A 22,986-nucleotide genomic window follows, 5' to 3' on the forward strand; every position below is an offset into this window, starting at 1 on the left:
ACCACCTACCCCCTACTGTCACCATCAACAGCCCATGTCCTATGCCAGGCTGCACTCCAAGGAGTCTCTAGACAGGCTCCGAGGAGTCTGTTGACATGCTCTGCATGCACCAGACATTGATAGGCCCTTCATTTCAAGCCAAAGGTTCCTTCCTTCTGTCCCACTTCCACCTTCAATCACTCACACCCGATGCCAGGCTGCCCCCTGAGGGGTATTTAGATGTGCTCTGCATGTTCCAGTCGTCCATAAGCCGGCCCTTCATTCCCAAGACAAGGGTCCCTTCCATCTGAGCCACTTACACCCTCAGTCACCCAGGTCCGAAGCCAGGCTTTCCTCCGAGGAGTCTCCAGACGTGCTCTACATGCACCAAGCGACCACAGGCCACCTCTTTCCCTTTGGGGCTTGGAACCGCTAGCCCCAAGTCAGCACATTGCCACAGAAAACAGGAGGACTAGCAATCCTGGGCTATTGTGCTTGGCTTAACCTATGGTCCAGAATGTTACCACAAAGGAGAATAAGGCAAACAAACACTCTCACACACTTTAAACATGTCTATTTCAAATTGGAATGCTCTGCTAAAACAGTTTCAATGGTTTAAGGCTGAATAGGAAGGATTACAAGGAAAATAAAGTGCCGCAATAATGCAGCAAAATGTCAATTTTTGTGCCACTAAATTTTCAAATCTATGCCGCAATATCCTGAGGGGTCTGCGAAGTAGGCATTATGTATGCTGCATAATGAGCACCTCGTCTTCGAGATTATACTATATCACTGCATTTTTCACTTTTTGGCACAAAGATCCTGCCTGGACTAGCTTTTCCCATACCAAGATCGACTGTTGCCTTGTTTCTGGTCAACGCCAATATCAATCCAGTTACTACTGTTTGATCATTTCTTTCGAAAGCTCAGATTTCACATGATTACCTATTGCTCGGTGAATACGAGCTGGGACTTATAAAATGTGTAGGCGCTGCCATATTTAAACATGCAGTTGCAGAAGAAAGTAAATGTGCAGAGTTCACATAGTGTGCACTTGTTTGTGTATTGTTGTGGTACTAATCGGAGACATCGCTTGGGGATCCCTAGTTCCCAGTTATGGTGCAATGAGAAAAGCATCAGTCAAAAGGTCAAGAACCACTGCAACAGCACATGTGTACAGACTTGGTGCACTGATCCTACTTGAAGTGTGAGGTTACCCCCCTACACCCCTTGTGACTTGGAAAGTCGTGCGCTGCTACCTAATGCCTGTTCAGCCCGTGAACCTGCTGGCTCCTGGAAGACAATATAACAGGAAGTAACAGACCAATACAATCAGGTTCAAAACGGATAAATAAAAATGTGGGGCTTAAAAAAACATGTTAGAGTGCTAAGTCTAATAGTCTATCAATACTGTTCAACAAGAAAATATATTCTTGTCATATAGTGGCAATATTTATGTTGTACCCATTTAATCTGCTTATACAAGACAATGTAACGAGATACCTGAAGATTATTTGTTTTCTATTCTGTGCGATAAAAAAAAACAATAATATGTATACAAAACTACATCTTTGAGTGATGATAAATATGGGGCCTTAATGCCTGTTTATGTAGGCAAACAATAACAAGCACTGGCAAAGTCATTAGGTCTGGTTTTAAATTGCCAACACATGTAAACACAGACAGTCATAAATGCGGTTTACAAACATACAATTACCTGCCATCTTGGCCTTGTCAATGCTGGGAAAAAGTACAAACTATAACTGCTTCCTGTATAGAATGCACAACAAATTGAAGGCAACAAACAGAAAGATAATTAACGATACTTTCCTGATGTAACCTAGTCGCTCATGCATTACAACTGAAGTACTTCCTGGAAGGAGGAATGATACACCAAACAACCAATAGCATGAATGAGAGTAATACCTTTCCGCGTGCAGCCAAAGCCCACTTGGTGTTTATTTTCAAGAATTAGTAACAAATTGGCAGCTGCACTGTATGCCAGACCTAAACAGGTATTATTAGCAAAGACAATGTGTCACGCCTTATTGACCTAATGGCTTTACCAATATTTTTTTGCCAATGCTGTGCAGCAACAACAAAAACCAAAATGTTTTTTGCCAATACTAAGAGAAGAAATAAAGGCACACCACCACACATGCACACACCTAGGAAATGATGCAGCCTCCTTTTAAAAATGTTATTTACCGCTTCAAGGTGGCGGACGTCCCTTGACTTAACAAACAAAAAATATATAATTCTAGCGGCACAAATGGGCTTTTAGCACTGTGAATCAGTCTAATAGCAATAGACCCCGCAGGGTACTAAAAAGATTATATACATTTATTTTATTTTTTAGAAAAAGTGACCCACAAGGGGATTATGGATCAGCTAAGGAGCATGCGGTGGTAGCAGGAGGGCACATTATGGAGAGTGTGGGGGATGAGGGAGGAAAGGCTTGAGGTTGGGTCCGGGGAGGATTTAAAAAACATAATAAAAGCCAGGTCATGGTGGGGATAGCAATGGAAGAGCCAGGGGAAAGAGAGCAACACAGGGTGAGGGGTCGCAGTGTTCAGAGGGAACGCAGTAGACGAGGGAGAGAGATGGAAAAAATGTGCACTCTCAAGGAGTGCTGAAAGAAAAAAAAAGTGCTGTTAATGGGAGCAGTGGAAGGATGCAAGTCAAAAGGATAGTAAAGAGCCTATACACCAGGGGAGGGACAAATACAAGAAGAGGAAGGAAGACCATCAAATAAGAAGCAAGCAATTAAGAGTGAAAAGAAAGTCAACCAATAGTAAACAAAGGGCGGCCTCTAAGCCCACTGCCAGTTTTTGGCATGGTTGCAAGAGGATTTCGTCTGCAGACAGCTAAATGTTTTTCTGGTAGACGAGACAATAACAAAAAAATCAGTCTGGCTTGGACTCTATAGCTTTTTTTAATCAACACAACAGCTTTGGGCATCCTGGTATTGTGCCTTTTTGTGGCCGAAACACAATTAATCCCTTTGCCATTTTAATGTTCATGTTCAAAAGGAATCACATTTTTCAAGTGAGAAGACCTGCTGCATCCTAGGTGTTTTGGAAGCCATTCTCACGTTCTATGTTCAACTGCAAGTCGGCAGAACCACTGAGCACTGCAATGCATTTTGCATGCTGTGTACAGCGGCAAATGTCCCAACAGCCAACCACCAAGAATTACACAAATTATATCAGACTTTATTAAAATACCATCAAGGAGGTGGAAAAATTAGATCAATTATTATGCTCCACGATTATTGAAAACTGAATTGTTTAAATGAGAGGCGGAGATAATGACATTAACTTCTTAACATAAAGCGCTCCTTTGTGGCACGATTCAAAGACATTCTCTTGCTCTGAAATTTATGTAAATTAAATTCGTCTATCATTAGCTGATACTAGTCTAGCTACAAAAAGAAATCTGCTTTCTGTAATAATTAGTTCCTAAAAACACAGAGTTTAATTAGGTTAGGGGCATTATTAAACTAGCTGCAGCATAAATCAGAGCAATACTTCACTCTGCACATCCGGCTGACTACAAATTTTGCACAGACGCCAATGCAGCAGAAATCTTCCCTGTGTGAAGAAGCAATGGCTTAGGAGCCACCACAAGTATCAAGCGGATAGGCAATTTCTCTTTAGTTACTGTGACGGTTTTACTACAATAAGGCCTATGTTGTAGAACATCTTCAACCCTATGCAAAGAGAACATGAAGACCAGTTACAAAACGAAGTAACCTAAACAATCTGTGATGCAGCCTATGGTAGTGGGACTAGAAATACCCGGCAGTACAAAGATAGAAACAGAAACAATAATGTAAAGCAATACACATCGATAACCAATCGTATGACAAAACTTACCAACAGGAATTGTCTAAATAGCAGATACGCTCTTGTTTAAAAACTCCTTTGTCAACAACTAGATCCATTTCTAATTGGTCAAGTGGAATTTCTACCAGGAGATGCAGCTCCAGTTGGGATATGAACAAACAGATTATGATAGTTTCTGGATACTTAGCCTACGAAATGACATAGCAGTTCAAAGGACACCCCAAAGCGTGTCCAATAGTACTTTATAGCAGAAAAATCTGAAATTCAGATGCAACATTGGGGAGAACCAGTAACAAGCATTTACAATGCAATGGTTTTGCCTTTGTTAAAGTTTGAGCTATTGGCAATGCTCTTGACATTATTTTTATTTATGTTTTTTTTTTTACATAAATAAATGGCATTGTCATTTGCAATGCCACTAGCTTTATCTTTCGCAAATGACACCCACAAACACCTACAGAGAGCCCCCCAACACACACCCACACAGAGCCCCCCCACACACTGCGAGTCCCCCCACACACTGCGAGCCCCCCCACACACTGCGAGCCCCCCACACACACTGCGAGCTCCCTCCACACACTGCGAGCCTTCTCCACACACTGCGAGCCTCCCCCACACACTGAGAGCCCCCCCACACACTGAGAGCCCCCCCTACACACTGAGAGCCCCCTTATCGTAACGGACCTTCATGCTCTCACTAAATCTAGAGTTGACACGAACACATGCTTGTGCTCAGCTGACTCTCAGCCCCACGATTAAAGCACAATAAAAAAAATCTGGCATCGCACAGAAACAGGGCATCCTAATGCAAGCGCAGGAATCAATTTGACCATTATAGTGCTGCATGTAGATCTGGCGTTCATTAGACAGAATGAGAGGCACCTTGGTAATGTGATATATAAAGATGCAGGACTGAGAGACCTTGAGCGTTGGAGTTTGTAGGTGTAATGATACTCCTGTGGTTTTATTTAAAATACCACAGGCTTCTCGTCACTCTGGGATAATGTGGTATAGAATTGGAATGCTCTTCAACTTCCCTGTTTGTTTGCTTTTTGCCAGTGTCCTGGTATTTTTGAAAACCATGAGGATCGCCATCATCAAGCACTCTGCTCCTTGTTGTGATTTGTTGTCTTGGGAGCACCCCACTGTTCAGTGCTCCGTTGCCCTTAAGATAGTTTCACACTCTACGTATACCCACACGCACATACATATAGTTCTAGGAGTCGGTGCGTGCTGGCAGAGGGCGACAACAGGGAGTGTGTGTGATGTGCATGGAGTGGTATCCTGATGTGTGCGTGGAGGCATGCCAGGCACATCGTGGTATAGTTTGTGTGATGTGTTTGGCAAAGTGTGACGGGACTCGGAGTGCACCATGTCTTGGGGTGCGCGCGCGAAGAAGCTACCTTGAGTAGAGTGAGGTATGTGTGTACCGGCTGCTGAGTAGTCTGCTAGGACCGGATGTGGAGGGTGTGCTGTAAAGAGTTATGTGTCGGTTGCTAGGTTACATTTTGTGTTCCGATGTTATTGATTTTGAATGTTAGGTGAATGTAAGTGTGTTCATTGCTTGGTGTCAGAGGATGGACGGGCATTGCGCTTTGGGGATGCGCTATGCATGGAGCAGGAAGGTGTGTGGTGAGGGAGGGATAGGTGTCGTTTGGTCTCCAAAGGTGTGCTTGCAAAGTAACAACGTTCGGTGTGAAGTTACCTCAAATCGTGTGTTTGGATTAGGTGTATGAGGGTATGCTGATTCTGGGCATACTGTGTTCTGGTGTGGTTTGTAAGTGTATCTAAATAATAACAATTCTCGCAGCCAATAAGCAGCGCCCGGGTGCGGTAGTGATGGGAGCGAGCAGCCCTGAAAAGTGAGGCACGCCCGGTAACTGCCTCTGCTCTCTGACTCTTGAGTCTGTTCATTCCCGGCCTCTCCCCTTCCTCCTCAGCCTCGCAGAGCGGCCGGAGCGCTCAGCTGGCACAGGTTCAAGCTCCACATGTAAGTGCCTGCTCCTGCTGGCACCGAGGAAGGGGCCTGTGGTGTGATGCCGACCCGGAGGAAGAGAGGGCACTGTGAGGCCGTGCGCCGCGTGAGACAGGAGCAGGAAGGCGGGTGCCCTCAATCCCGGACCAGATTCGGGGGCGTTGACGAGAAGAGGCTTTCGGCTGACGTAGCCAAAAGCCGAAAATTCTCGGGAACGCCCCCGAATCTGGTCCGAGATTGACGGACAGAGCCCTCTCCCAATGGCTAGCCTCCATTTATGGAGCTAGCCAATGGGAGGAGGGGGGCGGATACCCGACTCCACAGAGAAATCATAAGGTTTTTTGGCGCATGCGCACTACGTGCGCATCGCCAGTCAAAACCTAAAAATACAGTGACAGGCTGACCAGCATATAACACAAAGGACTTATTATGTGTTATAACTTCTAAAACTGTAGTAACCATCACATTCAGTGTAGGTTTAAAAATAGATTTCTAATTTCTGTTAAAACTTCTCTGAATTGGTCTAGTGTTCATTATGGATGATTGATGGGTGTGGAGTGGAGAGACACTGAATGCTTCCACAGTGCTGTTACCTACCTGCTCCTTCTGTCGCAATTCTCGTTATCACCAGAAGCACCTGGTTGAGGTATCGCTTAAAACAAGATGTAGGAGTAAAGTTGGGTTGTCTCTGCTTTTCTAAATGATTCTGACTTAGTATCTCCTTTACCCCCAAGCGTCACACAAGTCCTTCCTACTAGTCGATTACCATACCAGTACTTGATGTTTGCCTATAGATTTTGTTCCACACTGGCAGTAGGCATGCGTTATCATTTTAGTGGTCACTGGAGATTAAATTAAGGACCCCTAGTTCACCCTGAGCTGCCTAATCTGAAGGCCAAGCGTTTCACTATAGTGGGTCTTTACATACTCCTTTTTGCTAGGTTCTCTCATAACAGGAAAGGACAAAGTAATAAGCAGTACTAAAATCGGATGTAAACCTAAGCACCACAGCAATCAGCATTCTCTGATCTCCTCCGCATGCTTCTAAAGTAACAAAGGGCTATTGAACAAGTACTTATGGCTGGATATGCCAAGAAAGATATTACTCTGGTGTTTTTGGGCACTGACACAAGCCCGGTTTATATGATCAAAACCTGTTAAGACACCCCCAAATGAACTCACACAGCATCAGGTACCACACTGCTTCCTGATGCCATGAGTCAGCGAAACTTGCTGCTCACCCACCAGACCTGGCCAGAAACCAGCTGATCAGGAAGTTGGGAGACACCAATGCAGTGGGAAGAAGCTGGATAAACGCCACTTCACATGACTCGAGACCACTTAGTTAAAAATGAAGCAGAAGGCAGCAGTGAAGTGGAAATCAGAGTCAAAGCGACGGCGCCAGAGAGGAGTGAAGCAGAAACAGAGGGCAGCTGGGGCATACATCATAACTAAGGTGCTGAGCAAACAGCCAAGGTGCCTCCAAGAGCCTTAGATATCTGAAAGGTCCACATCAAGATTAAACATAAGGAGAAAAATTACTAAAACAAAAGTAAGGACAAAATAAAGTACCCTTATATGGGTTTAAATTTTATAAACAAAAAGTAAAAAAAAAAAAAAAGGAAAATGCTCAAATTCACAATGACCGAGACACAAAAGGAAGAACATCAGTCGACAAAAATTGGCTACCAAGACTAAGATTTGATGCTCTGTCTTCATGTAGATCAAGTTAACTAACCTTATGGATGTCTAGCTCAAACATGTCAAAGTCGTGGCTCAATGAAGTTAAGGTAGTTGGCGCCATTGAGGTGGGAAACTTCCAGCAGGTGAACAGGATTTCTGGGATTGCAGTTTGATGCCTGTTGGGTGACTTGCATTTCAAAGAGGACTTTAGGTTCAATATGGTTGTAGTTCCCGATTTAAATTTGCAAAATGCAGCTTTTAAAAAACACCTGAATCAGCTATCGCGCTCCAAGGTTGATTTTAGAGAACACATATTTGGGCTGAGTGTTTCTCAACAACTGTTCTCACTGGATCCAAGATCATCTCCTCTACTGGGAATTGTGACTTCAGAAAGCAGACTTAGTCTGGAGGAAGGTTTCTCAGTAGATGCAAGCTCAAATATCTGTTGAACAGGTCAACAAAATGTCTCCCAGTTCTTAAATCGAGTCCTGGAAGCAAAGATTTGAAACACTGGGAAGTACAAATCTTCCTATTTTCTGCTACAAGGTAGCAAAACAAAAAAAACTATTATCACATGAAATAAGACTTCTTTCTTGTTTTGGATCTAAGCTGTTTGTGAAGTGCCAGTGGATTAAACATGCGTTTCAAAAGGAGAGGCGCCATGCAAATAGTAGGTGAATCCTAAGACAATGCTTACTTTTACTAGAACGTGATTTAGGTCCTGTTTTGAATATGCTTACTGATCTCAAAATTCTCCCACAGCCCCCTGCAAAACAAAATCCAATATAGATGAAAACGAACTTGTCCTCGAAGATCCCACCTTTTTCTTACAATGCTACCCCAGACAAGCCAGATCCAGTTCAGTCTATGCTTCAAGGGCATTCCAACAAGCTTTGCTGACATTAGCCCAAGATCTCTCCATTCCATAACAATTCTGCCCCAACTGGCCAGATTCAGTTCTGCCTGTTCTTCAAAGGCATTCCTTAACGTTCTGCTCACACTAGGACAGATCGTTATACAAGCAGGTGAAGACAGATTATCCAATTAAGCCCTTCTAATAAAATGGCATACATGTTTGCGTGCTCACGTATTGGCAAATATTCAGGCATTTCATCTACATCGACATCGACTCTCACTCCATTTCCCAGGGTGCTGTATTTGCATCCCTTTTAAAGATAATGCCAGAGGTTTACTTGAGGGAAGTTGTTAGGAAGTGCACATACTTTTAAAGTGCCCCAGTTCAGCAACCAACTAACTAAAGCTAGCTGAAGCACATAATAGTGAAGGTCTCAGAAGTACTGAAACGGAAAAAGTAACTTAAACCTGATTGCAGGGTTGTTACTTTCAGGTCCAATCCCATGTTTACTGCAATTTTAGAGGGGTGGGAGTGTCACCTTTACCAAAGTCTAAATTCAAATCAATAGGTACATTATAATTATATGAATTACATATAGTTTCTTTAAAATTACTAGCATATATTTAAACCTTTAGGGAAAGTATACAATGCTCCATAGTTGACATAATTGAACCTTAGACTACAAGACGGGTTATTGCGTACTATTTCTTATCTTTCAATGTATTCCTTAATAATATTTGGACAATTCTCAGTAATGCACATGTTCAACAGGCCCCATTTCAAAGCAAAATAACAAAATCAAACAAATGATAAAAACATAAGCAACCATGTAGAGGCAAAAGCTGGGGAACTTCTATACAGGCAGACCCAGGCAAACCTTCTTGATGAATCTGGCAGAGGCATTGGTCTTATTAGTTCCAAGCAAAAAGCCAAGTGGATGAGACAGGTGAACAAAGTGGCAGCTCCATTTATGTGTTTTGACACGGTCAAAAAGGTCTCCAACTGTATTAATTAGTATGTTTTTGTTTGGAGAGAAATATGATAGCAACTAATGTGTTTCTTAATTCTCCAATACATTCTAGTAAGGAACCTGCTTGCATAGTGCATTAACTTCAGCATGTAGTAGCATGCGACTACAACCGTTTCCATTCCTAAACCACATTCTATGCTTTACCATTTGGTGGAAGAGTCATTTGAAGCCGATTTGATGCAGAGATGGTGGCTTTAGGATTCTGTACCCTTTATCACTGCTAAACATTAGTAATGTGGCTGTGCTGCCCCTCTAAAACATGTGCTGTATATCGGACTCCCTATTTGGCCTATTTAACATCCCTATAAGTCCACTGTAACTGGTGCCTAAAGTGCACCTATAGCATGGAAAATTAAATGTCATATGTGGGCTGCAGTATATATTTCCACCACCAACAAGTGTGACAAAAATATAATTCTGCCAAGGCACCACTGTGCTCTGGCTCGTCTGTAGTTTAATACACTGCAGTGCCATATGGCATGGAAAACTTCTTTAATATATAGAAAAAAACTATCTTACATACTAATAAGTCACTCTGAAAGAGTTGAAAGCTCACAGTGCAGGCTGCCAATAGATAAAAAATTGCATGCACTCCCTAATGCGGGTACTATGACATCACAATTAAATAAAAGCCAAACGCTATTTCACTCTGTAGGCTTGACTAGACTTTTTTTCAAATAGGCCTGGGTGGGAGTACGATCCTTTTTTTCCAGCTCCACTTAGGAAAACACTAGGACAATGCCTCATAGTTATTAGCTCAGATTTTTTATAACCTAAGCAGAAAAGTAACTTTGTAAAAATGTGCTTTAAGGTGCCCAAGATAGAACTGAATTGGAACCAGTTCCACCAATCATCAGAACTCCAGAGCTGAAATACAGAGCCTTTGTTGGGAGACTTAATACTGGCTCAGAGTACAAGGGCTTGCCTCTGAGCTCAATAGGTGTTACTGCTGACCGCTTAGCATGGATTATCTATCTGGAAGTGGACAGGAACATTTGAAAGAACAAAAAGCAGCTTTAGCACTAACGCTTCTGACTTGGTCATACCAGGGAGGGTTTCTCCCAGGACCCTCCTAGACCGACACCAGTCACAGTAGGAGGGGGAAAAATGTTCTTCCACCTATCACACCTCCAGAGTTGGAATACACATCTTTTGCTGGAAGAGTTAACAATGGCTTGCCTATAGGCCCAGGATAGGCACTGGGTGTTAACTACAGACCACATAGAAGACCTTTGCAATCTTAGAGTAGACAGAAAACGTTGGTAGAACAAAGGGTGGTTATAACACTACCTCTTTCGACTCTTAGCATAAGCGGGCTTCTTTTATTCATCCCTAGGACTCTTCTAGACAGTTAGGCTCCAGCCACAGTAGGAGGGAAAACGAGTGTTGGCCCTGTCGGGCAGGAGAGGGGCCAAGAAGCTGAAGACAGCACTGCCTCCTGACAACTGGGTCTCACCATCCTGAAACAGGGTTTCTTGAACAACTGTACAGTGAAGCAAAGAGAAAGTGCTGCAAAGGGAGACAAGGGGCTGCAAGAAAACTGTTAGGATTGGGTGCTGGAATTCCAGTTGGGAGCCTGCAGGAGAACTGACAGGATACAGTGATAGAGTTCCTCCAACAACTGGTTATTGGACATGATAAATCAGGCACCTCCACCACCATTTCTGAAAAACATTCCTGAACCCTGGAAGAATGAATCTGAAGAAGAAAGCATTGCTTGAAAAAGAATCCAGAATTCTGACTCTTGATGGAAGGAGAGTATGCATACAAGGAATTCAGGAATCTCAAATAGTGCTGGCACCCAGGAACTGGAACAACTGTCCAGGGGTCAAGTTGTTAGTATCCCGTTTATCTGTTTCAGGAACACAAAAAGCAGAAGGACTCCTAACTCAAAGAGCACCCAGCTGACTAAAGAGAGACTATATCATGCAGGAGATCTGGCTGGAGACAGATATGGGGTTCCAAATCCTGGCCGTGGAGCTAGGGGCTGCACAACAGACCAGAAGAACCTTTCCCAGCAGTTGGAGACTAAGTTTAAAAATAAATAATTTGACCGGGACAACCCGCCTGGTGTATCCGACCTCCGCTCCATCTTCGTCTGCCTTTAATTGCGCCTTGGTCCCTATCCACTGCAATCATTTGTCTTTCCATAGTGCCTGAACTTTTGGAGGCACTTTTGCCTTAAATATTTAAATATAGATATCTCTGGCTCGGCTTAACCAATTTCAATTGTTTTGGTATCTTGGTGATGATAAAATGTTCTCTATTTTTCTAAATTTGTTTCAAGATATTATTGTATGGTATTCTTTACTTTAAAATTGTTGGTACGGCTTGAATTTAGCATGTATTTCTCCACAGACTGCCTGCTGCTTGTGCCACATCTACCAGGCATTGAGTAGAGATTCTCTCAGAACTGTTTTTGACCCAAATAAAGTGTGCTTATTGAGTTGGCAGGGGTGCCCAGTCACTAATTAAAAACCAGTTTCTGACAAACTGCATTGTCATACAATATGTTTCATAGCCAGGCCAATGCTCATGTCCCTACCCCGTGTCCCTCTCCAAGCTCTATCAACAGTGCTCCAAAACGGTAGCACCTTATAATGCTGAAGCACTGACTCATTCCATTCACCCTTTCATTTCTGCAGTATCCCTTAACCCCACCCACACCCTTCTGCAGTGTTACAAGAGCCACTGGAAGCCTGAGCCAGCTCAAGCCTGACACCTGGTTCAGCTGAGGTCCTGTTAGAACCTCAAGCCCATAACAGTTTGAGCTTTCATTGGCTTCTGCCTGCCTCCTCCCTGTACCCTGAAAATGGTGTAACAGGTGCTCATATAAAGTGCTTCAAGGCCTTCAGGTCGAGTTCATGCTATATAAAAACTGCAGATAAATGCACAGAGGTCAAAATAACGCCTTTACTTAAAGAGAGACAAAAGGATACCAATTTACTGGCTGAATTGTACAAAGTAAGCCCATAAAACCTGGATAAATACACAGATTCCCTGCTTAAATTGTGTGACCTTAGACAAATACTTTATGTCACGAAAACTCTCTTCATTATTGCGTATGAAAGCACTTTCAAATATGAGAGTTCAGAATACCCGTTGTACAAAAACCAATTGTGCTTGACTTAACAGACTTATATGTAGCTCTAATAATCTGGGCCACATACAGGGTTAACTTAACATAATTGTCTTGCCTTTTAATTTTGAAACATAAACCATTAGTGCACTATCACTATAAATAAGTAGTTCTCAGTTCGGTGCTTTGATGAGACATATTGATGTCAAAACTTCACATGTTAAAAATACACTTCTTAAACTTTGAAGCGACTTTGCATAGTCTACGTGAAGTTTGTTGTTTGCTATGTAAATCACACATTTTTAGGGCTTGGGTCGTGCATAGGCTCTACGATCCCAGCCAGACCCTTGTTTCAGCTCTCGCTCGGCTCTCCCTGTTAATTTGTTGGCTCGCCCACCTCTGTACAGGAGCAGAACACCTCAAGGAGGCAGCAATTGTGGCCTGTCAACCTCGTCTGGTGACCAATTCTAACAACATCACTCAAGCCAAGCTCAAACGACTCATCATAAACTAACATACACCATCACACCACCAAAAAACACACACCTACACATAATTGCACACCTCATGACACTCAACATCACAAACTGCACACAAACATCACATACACCACCCACAGAAACAACGGAGAACAGACACAAAGTTACAGTATAACTAATAAACATTAGAGCAGCTTATTAGAAAACCTTTTCGACGTTCAAAAGCAAAAACAATTAGCTTTGTTTGCTTTACTGCTAAGTGCACTCCAAAACTTTCTATGCAGCCCGCCCATGGATATCTGATAGACTTAATGAAAAGATCAATAGATGCCCAGCAGTCACCATAAGGAAACATCAGCACTCCAAACCCTTCATTAGCCCATTACTGGAAGAAACAACTATACTTAGGCATATCAGATAAAAACTACAGATCCAATTTCAAAACCGCTTGCCTATGCCTATAGATCTATTTCTCTAAAGAACAAATCCTTAAAAAAACACACATAATAGGGAAAAGAATACACAATGTGGTATATCAAATGCTCAGCTTATGGCTTTTATAAACAGATATGTAATCACAATTATGGTAAAGTTATTAAGGCTTACCAAAAAACTTCCGAATGCCGAGTTAAAAATAGCAGCTGCCTGAAAGGGAAAAAAAACAAAAAAGTCACTCATTGTAAAGCAAAAGTAACAGCAAAATGAAAGAAAACACTTTTTCTTTACAACGCATGAAATGAAATACAATTCCCTACAAAGAATGCACGATGGGACAGCACTTACAAAGGCTGCAAAAAGCCTTTATTTTGTTGGACACAAACATCACACGAACATTATAAACGGTTTATCGTACACGTAAGTACAACAAAGTCTAGCATGTTAACAGTTCACTGGACGGAAACATGAACTGGTGAAAGAAGAGGTTACACCGCTAAATTAAGGCAATATTTACCGGCACAACCACACTGCAGACTTCATTCTGATGCGAGGCAAAGTCTGCTTTAGTTAATTATTCTACACGTTATAATCGGCTCCGTTTTTGACGCAAATATATAACTTGCTCGCTGAAGAAATAATAACGCCTAAAATTCAGGAACTATTTAGTGTACTGTGCATAACATTGGCAGTGTTGCAAGGCTGATCAGCAGTGGTACGCAAGCAATAAATAGAGCAATCCACCAATGAACATATCCTTTCACGAGCTTAGAGCTCCACCAATGACCATGTCCCACCCAGAAGCTTACCTAGAGTTCCAGTAGCGCCTTGATGAGAACATCCAATCACAACGCGCGCAAGAACCTCATCTAAGTATTCAAATCCAGCCGTCATGCCAGAATCTCCAGCGTGGCCTGTTGTCTGATGGAAAGCGCGGCCATCCTACCGAGGGTCAAGGAAGAGGGGGCAGTAGCACCACTGCTTTCCATGCATAGAGAACCCAAACAGGACAAATTAATGGACAAGTAAAAGGGCATGCAAGGATTATTAAGCAGCGACATCCGCAAGTCTGCAGAAAGGCCATGGATGGGACGCATCGCTACAGCCCAACCTGCCCAAGAGGAGACGCAAGGAGAGTGAACGGGGAATGAGATCCCAGCTCCAGACAGCTTAGCTTTCATATTCAAGTTCATCATTAATTCAGGAACTTTGATCATTTCATTAGATCCCTCCTTTGCCCGCCTCATCAATAAGAAATGCCACTGGACTGCAGCTCGTGTGTGACCCATGCACAGAACAAGCCCAGGCTGTGAAACCTCGGCAAGCTCGCCAGCAGGGACAACAGCATATGGCGCTAGCTGCTGCGAAGGGAGGGTCTGGCTGAAAGCAGATAAATAAAACATCGCATTTCCCATTGGTAAAACTGCATCAACCTATTGTCTGACAACTCTCCATGACAATAACACCTGTCTCCACAGAAAGAGGACCTATCCAGCAGAGTCTAAGCTGACAAAAGCTGCAGGCGTTCACTGTAGAGTTTGCTGAATTCCCAAAAAGCACGATTAACTTTCAGCTAGGACCGCGTTAGGGTGAGCCCATGTGCATTAAGTTAAACTTTGAATTGAACGAACCGCTATCTACAATGCAAAACACATTTCTCCATCCAAAATGCCCGCATACAGATTTTCACCCAATCCACACCTCAGCACTACCTCTCCCCTTTAGAATTTGTAAAGGAACCCCTATGACACGGAATTTGTTTGAAGCACCACAGTTGTACAACACCCAGCGGTCACTGAACAGAATATGAAACACACCTTGCTGCATGAGAGTGAGGGTTAGTGAACGTATCCTCAACCTAGACCCAAGCGAATCTGTAAACCTGGCACTTTGGGTTTTTGAGAGGAAGCTATACACAGTTAGCCCAGTTATCAAAACCCTTTCCAAGTGTGAGTTCTACTTACGTGGTCATAAGGCTTGTTTTATCAGTGCAAATCTAGTTTTGGCATTCAGAAAACCTGAATTTGCTCTCATAAAGCGATTAAAACATGAACTATTAATACGAAGTTAAATTATTATGCACATGCAAATCCCACTCCAAGGGCGGGGAGTAGGTGTCCATGGTAGGGGTGGCTCAGAAATGTAGTACACTCACAAACTCAAGTGTTAGAGAGCATTCACCCTGTTTCCAGCCCATTCCCACCCGAGAAATAATTGGAGATTTACTACTATCAAAAGGTTATAGGGTGAGCGATGTTACTAAGAAGAAATATAGATTTTGCATAGAGATAAAAAGTTTTACCTGCACAAATGGAAAGGCATTTTCGAAAGTCTCATTGTACCCTATATAAACAAGCATTTGCAATGCAATTTCGCCTTTGATACTTATATGTATTTTGCTAGCAGCACTTCAGCCAGGGTGCTGAAACATCTACTGTTCTTCAACATGGAGGGAAAGTAAGCACCAAACTGCTTGACATGCCAGGTATGGTAACACATGGAGAGAAATATTGCCTTTCAGCTGGGAATGGTATAGTCCAAAGCTCTGTTTTTAATATAAAATCACTGCCTTCAGTGATCATATCACTGCAAATACAAGATTTGAAAAAAATATTGTCGTCTATGGGTGCTCGTGGAAGACAATTTCTATGGACTGGAATCTAGAGAATGCTAAAATGAATCTGGTATTTTATTGACCTCTGCTGGTCGTTTTCAATCAAGAAAGTTAAATAGAGGCAATTGCCAGAAAAATAGAAAAAACAGAAAGGTTCTCAGCAGAAAGCAATTCTGGTATGTAATGTTATGTTATAAACTGTTTTGTAACGCGCTCAATTACTACCAGAGTATCCTGGCACGGTATACCGCTGGGGAACCCGTCCTGGCTTTCCCTATGGGATGGTCCCTACTGGGAGTCCCCAAGGTGAAGCCAGGCATTCCCGGCGTTGATGGGGCTGTTGTGGAGATTAGGCAAGCTAATGCCCAGAGTTGCCGAGTGGGACCCCTGGTTAGAGTAGGCACCGAGGCGAGAATTAGCGAGTCCGCTGACCCTGGTCCACGACCCTGCCGCGTCGGGAATTGAACCCTGGTCCCGGGCGGACTCCTGCTTCCGGGTCTGCCGCCTCTAACCAGTGAGCCACACCACTCCACTGGTATTACACTGACCTCTGCTGGTCGCTTTCTATCAAGACAATTAAATAGAGGCAGTTGAACAGAAAAAAGTCCCTAAGCGGAAGCAGACAAGTCCTAGGGCAGATCTCCAGAGACTACAAAGTACATACACATATAAGTATATAATAAAGTATATAAGTATATGCTAAAGTATACACAAGAGGTCTTGAATGAATGAATGAATGAATGAATACATGCTTATATAGCGCATGGCTACCCGGAGGCATCCCAGCGCTTTAGACCAAAACAAGTAATCACCGCTCAACGAAATAGAAAGGTCTTCAACCGTTTCCTGAAGGCAAGATGGTTAGATTTCAGCTGGATACCGTCAGGGAGCTGATTCCAAAATTTCGCTGCATGAAATGAAAAACGTCGCCCACCCATGCGTGTCCGTATGACCCTAGGGACTATCAGCAGGTTTTTGTGGTTAGATCTGAGAGATCGAGGGATCTGATGGTGAAGAAACATAGGGCGTAGGAGGGCCGGGCCATTGTCAGTGGTTGAGTTATGGGCCATACACATGGCCTTCAACCAGACCCTTTCCTGCACCGGCAGCCAATGTAGAAGTCGCAGTGCCGCCTTAGCAGAGCTACGTCTAGGGACGTCCATAAGCAGTCGGGCCGCACAGTTCTGAACAGATTGTAAGATTTTGATGGTACCTAGCGGTGCACCCAGATAGACCGCGTTCGCATAGTCCAAACGGGATAGAATAAGTGTCTGGACAAGGAGGCATCTTGCCTCGGGGGGAAGCAGGGCTAGGACCTTCCTTAGGAGTCTACTCGAAGCAGACCATAGCATGGAGCTGCAACCTTGCGTGCGTGCACTCGAAAACCCAGACTAGGATCCAACCATACACCCAGGCTATTAATTTGGTTTTTCGGAGAGGGAGGGGGGCCAAGGCACTCAGGCCACCAAGGGTCTAGATTAATGGGGGCCTTGTATCCTAACAGCATAATTTCGGTTTTTGAACCATTGAGCTTTAGGAAGGAGGAGTCCATCCATGCAAGAACCTTAGTAAGACAGGGGGATAGATTATTTACCCCTGCCTCCGCGCGTGAGAGGGAAACAACCAACTGCGTGTCATCGGTGTAGGTGACCATGCTCGACCTAAAAAGAGCATGCAGAATGCATACGCGGAAATTGTAAGTTTTAGGACAACTCTTGGAACCCTGCCACTGGTGCCTAGTAGCATTCTCTTGGAAATCTTTGTGATATCCAGATTTTCAGAAATTCGAAAAAGACACAGAAGGCAGCAAACCAGTGAAGACTTCAGATTTGTTTGTGAATGGGTAAAACTCTTATTTGGTGCACGCTGCAACTCTAGTGGGCTTTCATCTACCCATGTTTATATTCTATTCCACATACCTGAGGTTTGGCCTGATCAATTTCCGACTACTGCAATATGACTCAGGGAAGCATACATCAGAAACCCTTACGGTTTATTTTTATTTCAATTATATCTCTCACCAATTGGGTCTCCGAACGAAAAACATTACACACAGTCTGGCCAAACCTAATATCCACTTTAGATAGTCCACCGGCAAATCCTATAATAAGCTAGTACAACTGGGATTGAACAGTGATTGAAACCCCTTCATTTGGGTTCTCTCGGATCTCAAGAAAGTATGTAGACACCAATACAGGAGGTTCTACGTTGCCATCACACTATAATGAGGAGGATGAATACCTAAATGAAGAATGAGTTTGAGAAAAGGGGTGGTGTGTGGGAAGAGTCAACCAAATGGATGAGGAAAAAGGGTAGACAAGAGCGTGGAGAAGACCTCTGGGTCTGTGTCCTTGATGAGGAGTAGGTTAGGGCTATTTGACTATGAGAGGGAAATCATGGATAGGAGGAGATAAGAAAGGCGGCACCCTCCATATTTTACGTTTTTCTTCCTGTTCTCTGCTCATCATTCACAATTAGGTGACTTTGTGAATAACTTTTTATTCAGAACCAAACAACTAAGGATGATATCCATAATATCATGCCATAACCGACAATAAGTACATAAGGCAACTTCCACTGGTCATATCTAACTAGAAAAAGAAACTCAAGAAAAAGACATACTATTACAAAATACCAAGCACAGAACAGTGCTCAAACATATTATCACCTAAGCTCTCTCAAAGAGAGACTAGGGAAAGAAGAAGCATAGAGACAGAAAAAATGTTAGCACTGACTAAAGTCATGTCTGCAACAGACGGTCCCTTCCAGAGGAGAATCCCCACCAGCCGCACAGCGTGCAATTGCAAAATCTCCCACCCTCAGCGAGAAAATGCCCCATTAAATTCAGAGGGACCAGTAGTAGAGGCCAGGAAGTTAGGGAGTTACAACCCTCAAAACACTAGCAGAATCCACTTGATAAAACACATTTTCCTCTCCCACTCAGGTGTCAGCTGTACTAGGCAACCCAAATGATTCAGTTTGCCCTTTCCATATTAATTGCTATTGAATGCTTAGAAGTGCTTTGTTGCTATCTAGTGTCTGCGGACTCAAATCCGGAAACTGAAACGGTCTTTTAGCCCTCAGTGCATCTCTTTAAATTGCACTGCTGAAATAAATATCCTGGGGAAGCCTATATACCTTTACCAACAGCTTCACAGTTCTCAACCTGCTATATGCCTAGAAGGTCAGCAAACACTCTCCTAAGTTCATTTTTAAGCATCTCCAATGGGACTTTCGTTAAACCACCCAGAACTCTGAAATGGGAGACTCTTCTCAAACTGTCAAACACCTCAATCCTTCTTGCAGTGAAACAAGAGTATTCACAGATGTGAGCACAAAAGCTATCACCTCAACAGGGCATGCCTCTAGCCCCTTCACCTGACCCTCAATTGCCCAAATCTTCTCTCGTTTTTCGCCACTTTTTTCACCGCCACAAAGATTGTGCCTGATTGGGTCTCCAGCTGACTCTTTATCCAATGGACAGTTGACGTAATATTGATAGTCTCGGTTTTTTAGGTCATTGGGTAGAACAGTTATAGACCTTATCAGTGCCTGTTCACCCTGTGATATGGCCCTATCCTCTTAAGTAGGGAGGGGGCCTCTTTCCTGCTGCTTTTTATCAAGGCCTCCGGTGCCCCAAAGAAATCCACTCATTTCGAACGTGTCATGCTCCTCTGCGAAATGGTGAGCCAAGTCGCAGAAACCACAAATATATTGGGCTAGGCGGAGGTCCACTTGTGAACACAAACCCCAAAGAGTGGTTGTAGGATGAGTCATGGCCATGCTGGTGTTCGGGCCAACAGGCATCAGGGGGATACTGCTCCACTCCCTGGCTTGCCTCCCAGTTTGTACACTGCCTACTTCTGAGCCGCTGCACTCTGCTGCAGTGGCTTTAGTTATGTCACAGCCACTTCAGCAGTGTGTGGAGTCTTCACTCCATGGACTACTAGCTGACCAGCCCCAGCCTCTGAACTGGAGTCTGCCCAGGCCACAGAAGCCACCCTATTCCTTATGCAAATACGCTGATGTACCACAGTAGGCAACAGGTAAGGGAGGTCTATTGGCCACAAAATTCTACTGCCAGCATTCACAGATCTCAAACCTCACATCGAGCACTAATGACTGGCTTCCCACAGCTGTCTAAAGATAGTGGTGAGACCAGGGTTTCCTTCGGGGGGGGGGGGGGTGGGGGGGGACATTGGCCAGAAGACAGGAGCACAGGACTTGATGGAAGAGCAGCCATCTTGTAGCCTGCCTATCCCCTCTGCAAATTTAAATCTCTTGAGGGACAGAGTTGGGTTCTTTCAATGACCCCTTTCTTCTAAGGGAAGATAAGAATGTGTTTGCATCCTCAGCTTTTCGTAACAAGGTTTTTGCATTTTCCAAGGTAATACTTAGCTGTGTCAGTGCTCCCTCTGTCACTAAGCTTTTCTTCATTAATTTTAGTTCACTTTTTCTTTCTTTACTTGCTTGGAGCATGGCTGGGAAGAGCTGGATCAGGCCTCCCTTCGATTCCATTATCCTTTTGGAACGGACATCCTCTTCAGCACACCAGGTTTGGGATTTTGGACCCCGAAGTATGGCTGTATACCCCTCCTAAAATGCTCAAAAGCCTCATTAAGAAATTGGAGGAGGATTAAAAACACACTGTAACAAAATACTGCATATCAGACATGGTGATGCGAATTGTCGTTTCAAATAAAGCAGAGCACACGGATAGAGCCCAATCTTTTGACATATATATTCGTAAATGTTCTCACAAGGAAACGCTTACAAATTTCCAGAGATTCATGAACAGAAATATTCCTCTTACATTTCCACTTTTGCCTATTAGTTCCATGTGAATCTGTTGCTCAGATGTATGCTGGGTGCATCCGTTTCTAACCCACTCTTTTTTCCTACAGAAGCACGCCATCACTGCTTGAAATCAAGTGCTAGCTCTGACAGCAATATGGCGCTATTATGAACTGAGGAATACATCTATGAGCAGACATACTTAAATGGATGTTAAAGGTTCCTTGAAGAAGAGCAGTTTAAACAACTTAACAAAACTCATTCCTACTCTGCTGAAAGTAAAAATGAGAGAAGGAAAAAAGATCACGCCAACATAGTAGTCCCTTGTCATGAGGTGCAGTGTGACACACAACGAGATGCAGTGGAGGCTTCAACAGGAGGGCTGGGGAATGCTAAGAGCTAGAAGAACCAGTGCAACACAAAGATTCTTCTGGTCGAGAAGCAGAAAAAGCAAAGCGATACAGAGTAGAAAGCAGAGTTGAAAGAATGAGTTCTGGAAGGCTCGGCAAAGCTAGAAAAAGTTAATGACTGAGACATCCATGGATCAGGGTTCTGGATCCTAATGCACTGAAGATATATACCAAAGTTATAAAGGGAAGACTATTAAATCTCTTAAGTAGAGCGGCATTCCTTCACTTCGAGTTTCTGATTGACTTGATGGTGGTGGTAGAGAGAGGGTTTTTGAAAAAGCATTCAACTTGGTGGCCTTGGGCAACATACGAAGAGGCCAAAAGGTTCCGGTTTATGCCAGTCTTTTCTTTACACCATATTCTGATTTCAAAGTTGCGAACCCGGACTGATTCGCCCACCCCCCAGGTGTTTATAGGTAAGGAGGTCAAAGGAGGCACAACAGCAAACACCAAACAAGCGCCGCAGCTCTAAACCCAAGGGAACCGAACAGCAGGCTGCGACTGGTGCAACAAATGTGGAACAAACATTGTCGTAGAGACAGGGACAATTGAAGGATTTCAGTGGGTTTTTCAGGGCGATCCCACCGCACAAGTAAGCAAGGACTCGCAATAATGAACTGCACTGTTACTGCTCCGACTCCTCTGGGCATTCCCTGCTCCGCAGTCGAGTAGGGGATCTTTTACAATGCATCCAGCCCTCGAGTTTGCATTAAATAAGGGCAAAGGCTCTGGCTCTATTGAGTGTGCAATGAGATTTGGAAGTGTGACAGCTCCTGGTCTGACCTGTGCTCTCTCATTTCTTCGGAACAGCTGGGGCTGAAAGAGGCAACTTATAGCACCCAGGGGACAAGATGCTTTCGGTTCTTCTCTCCTGGCAAAGCACAGTGAGGATATGATGACAGCGAATCACTGCACCCACAGGAACCACGGTCCAGACAAGATAGACATGTGAACTCAATCCCATCAAAGACCCAAGCGGCAGGGTACTGGGTGAAACACCTGCAGTCCTGGACTCGAGATTACAGAAAGCAGGATGAAATCAGCCAAAAGGGTGACTATCAACATGCGCGCAGCTGTTTTCAAGTCCACTCGCTGCACAAGATTCAAAGCAAGCGAAAAAGTTTAGGAAGGGGAGTCTGTTTAGAAGGTCGTAGCAGGGCAGGGGGCAAGGAAGGACGAGGTAGCTCCCTAGGCTACCCTCAGCATACAGATACAAGCTTGCCAGTGCAAGTATGAAAATGTTGGGCCAGTGGTATGGATAGGACGAGGCAAAATGTGTCTTACCATAGGGCCCCAAACGTTATCGTACAAGCCTCTGGCTTATGGTAGCCTAAAAACCAAGCAGAAACATGATTATAGATTACGATGGGTACGCACAAGGACTCGGTGACAATTCTGCCTGTCCGTTCCCCTGTATATGCTACACGGAGATCCCAATATTTCTCCAGCGGCACTTTAACTCACCTCTGTATTTTCAGTCCCCTGTATCAGTCTATCAAGATACGAAGCAGCCAAAGAAGCAATATTAAACAACATACAGAGATTGGCATAAGACTGGATGCCAGTTCGAGATGGACAGAGCTGGTGAGCATGAGGAATATGCAGCAAGGCCAGAATGCCAAAGCTGGGGAGAGTCGAGTAAAACGACGAAGTCAGAAATACAGAGCCAAGGATTGCAAAAAAGCTCCAAAACTGAATAGGGCCTAGATGTCTGTGTTCGTTTATTGGAGCTTATTCAGAGGAATTTCACTGGGGCATGCAGGTTTCATTTAAAGAGCTGTGAGACTGGTATTTCGTGTGGGGT

At 43.8% G+C, this 22,986-nt stretch overlaps 1 protein-coding gene across 1 annotated transcript in view; it reads right to left on the reverse strand.

Moving 5' to 3' along the window:
* SLC10A7 (solute carrier family 10 member 7) overlaps positions 1-22,986 on the reverse strand; it is a 757,514-nt gene that overhangs the window by 441,813 nt on the left and 292,715 nt on the right. Inside the window, exon 5 of the mRNA XM_078676893.1 lies at positions 13,536-13,574. Within this exon, the coding sequence (XP_078533019.1) occupies positions 13,536-13,574 (39 nt within the window). The remainder of the gene's footprint in view (positions 1-13,535; positions 13,575-22,986) is intronic.

Source organism: Lissotriton helveticus, chromosome 2_1 (genome assembly GCF_964261635.1).
Source record: "Lissotriton helveticus chromosome 2_1, aLisHel1.1, whole genome shotgun sequence".
In the NCBI taxonomy this organism is placed as follows: domain Eukaryota; kingdom Metazoa; phylum Chordata; class Amphibia; order Caudata; family Salamandridae; genus Lissotriton; species Lissotriton helveticus.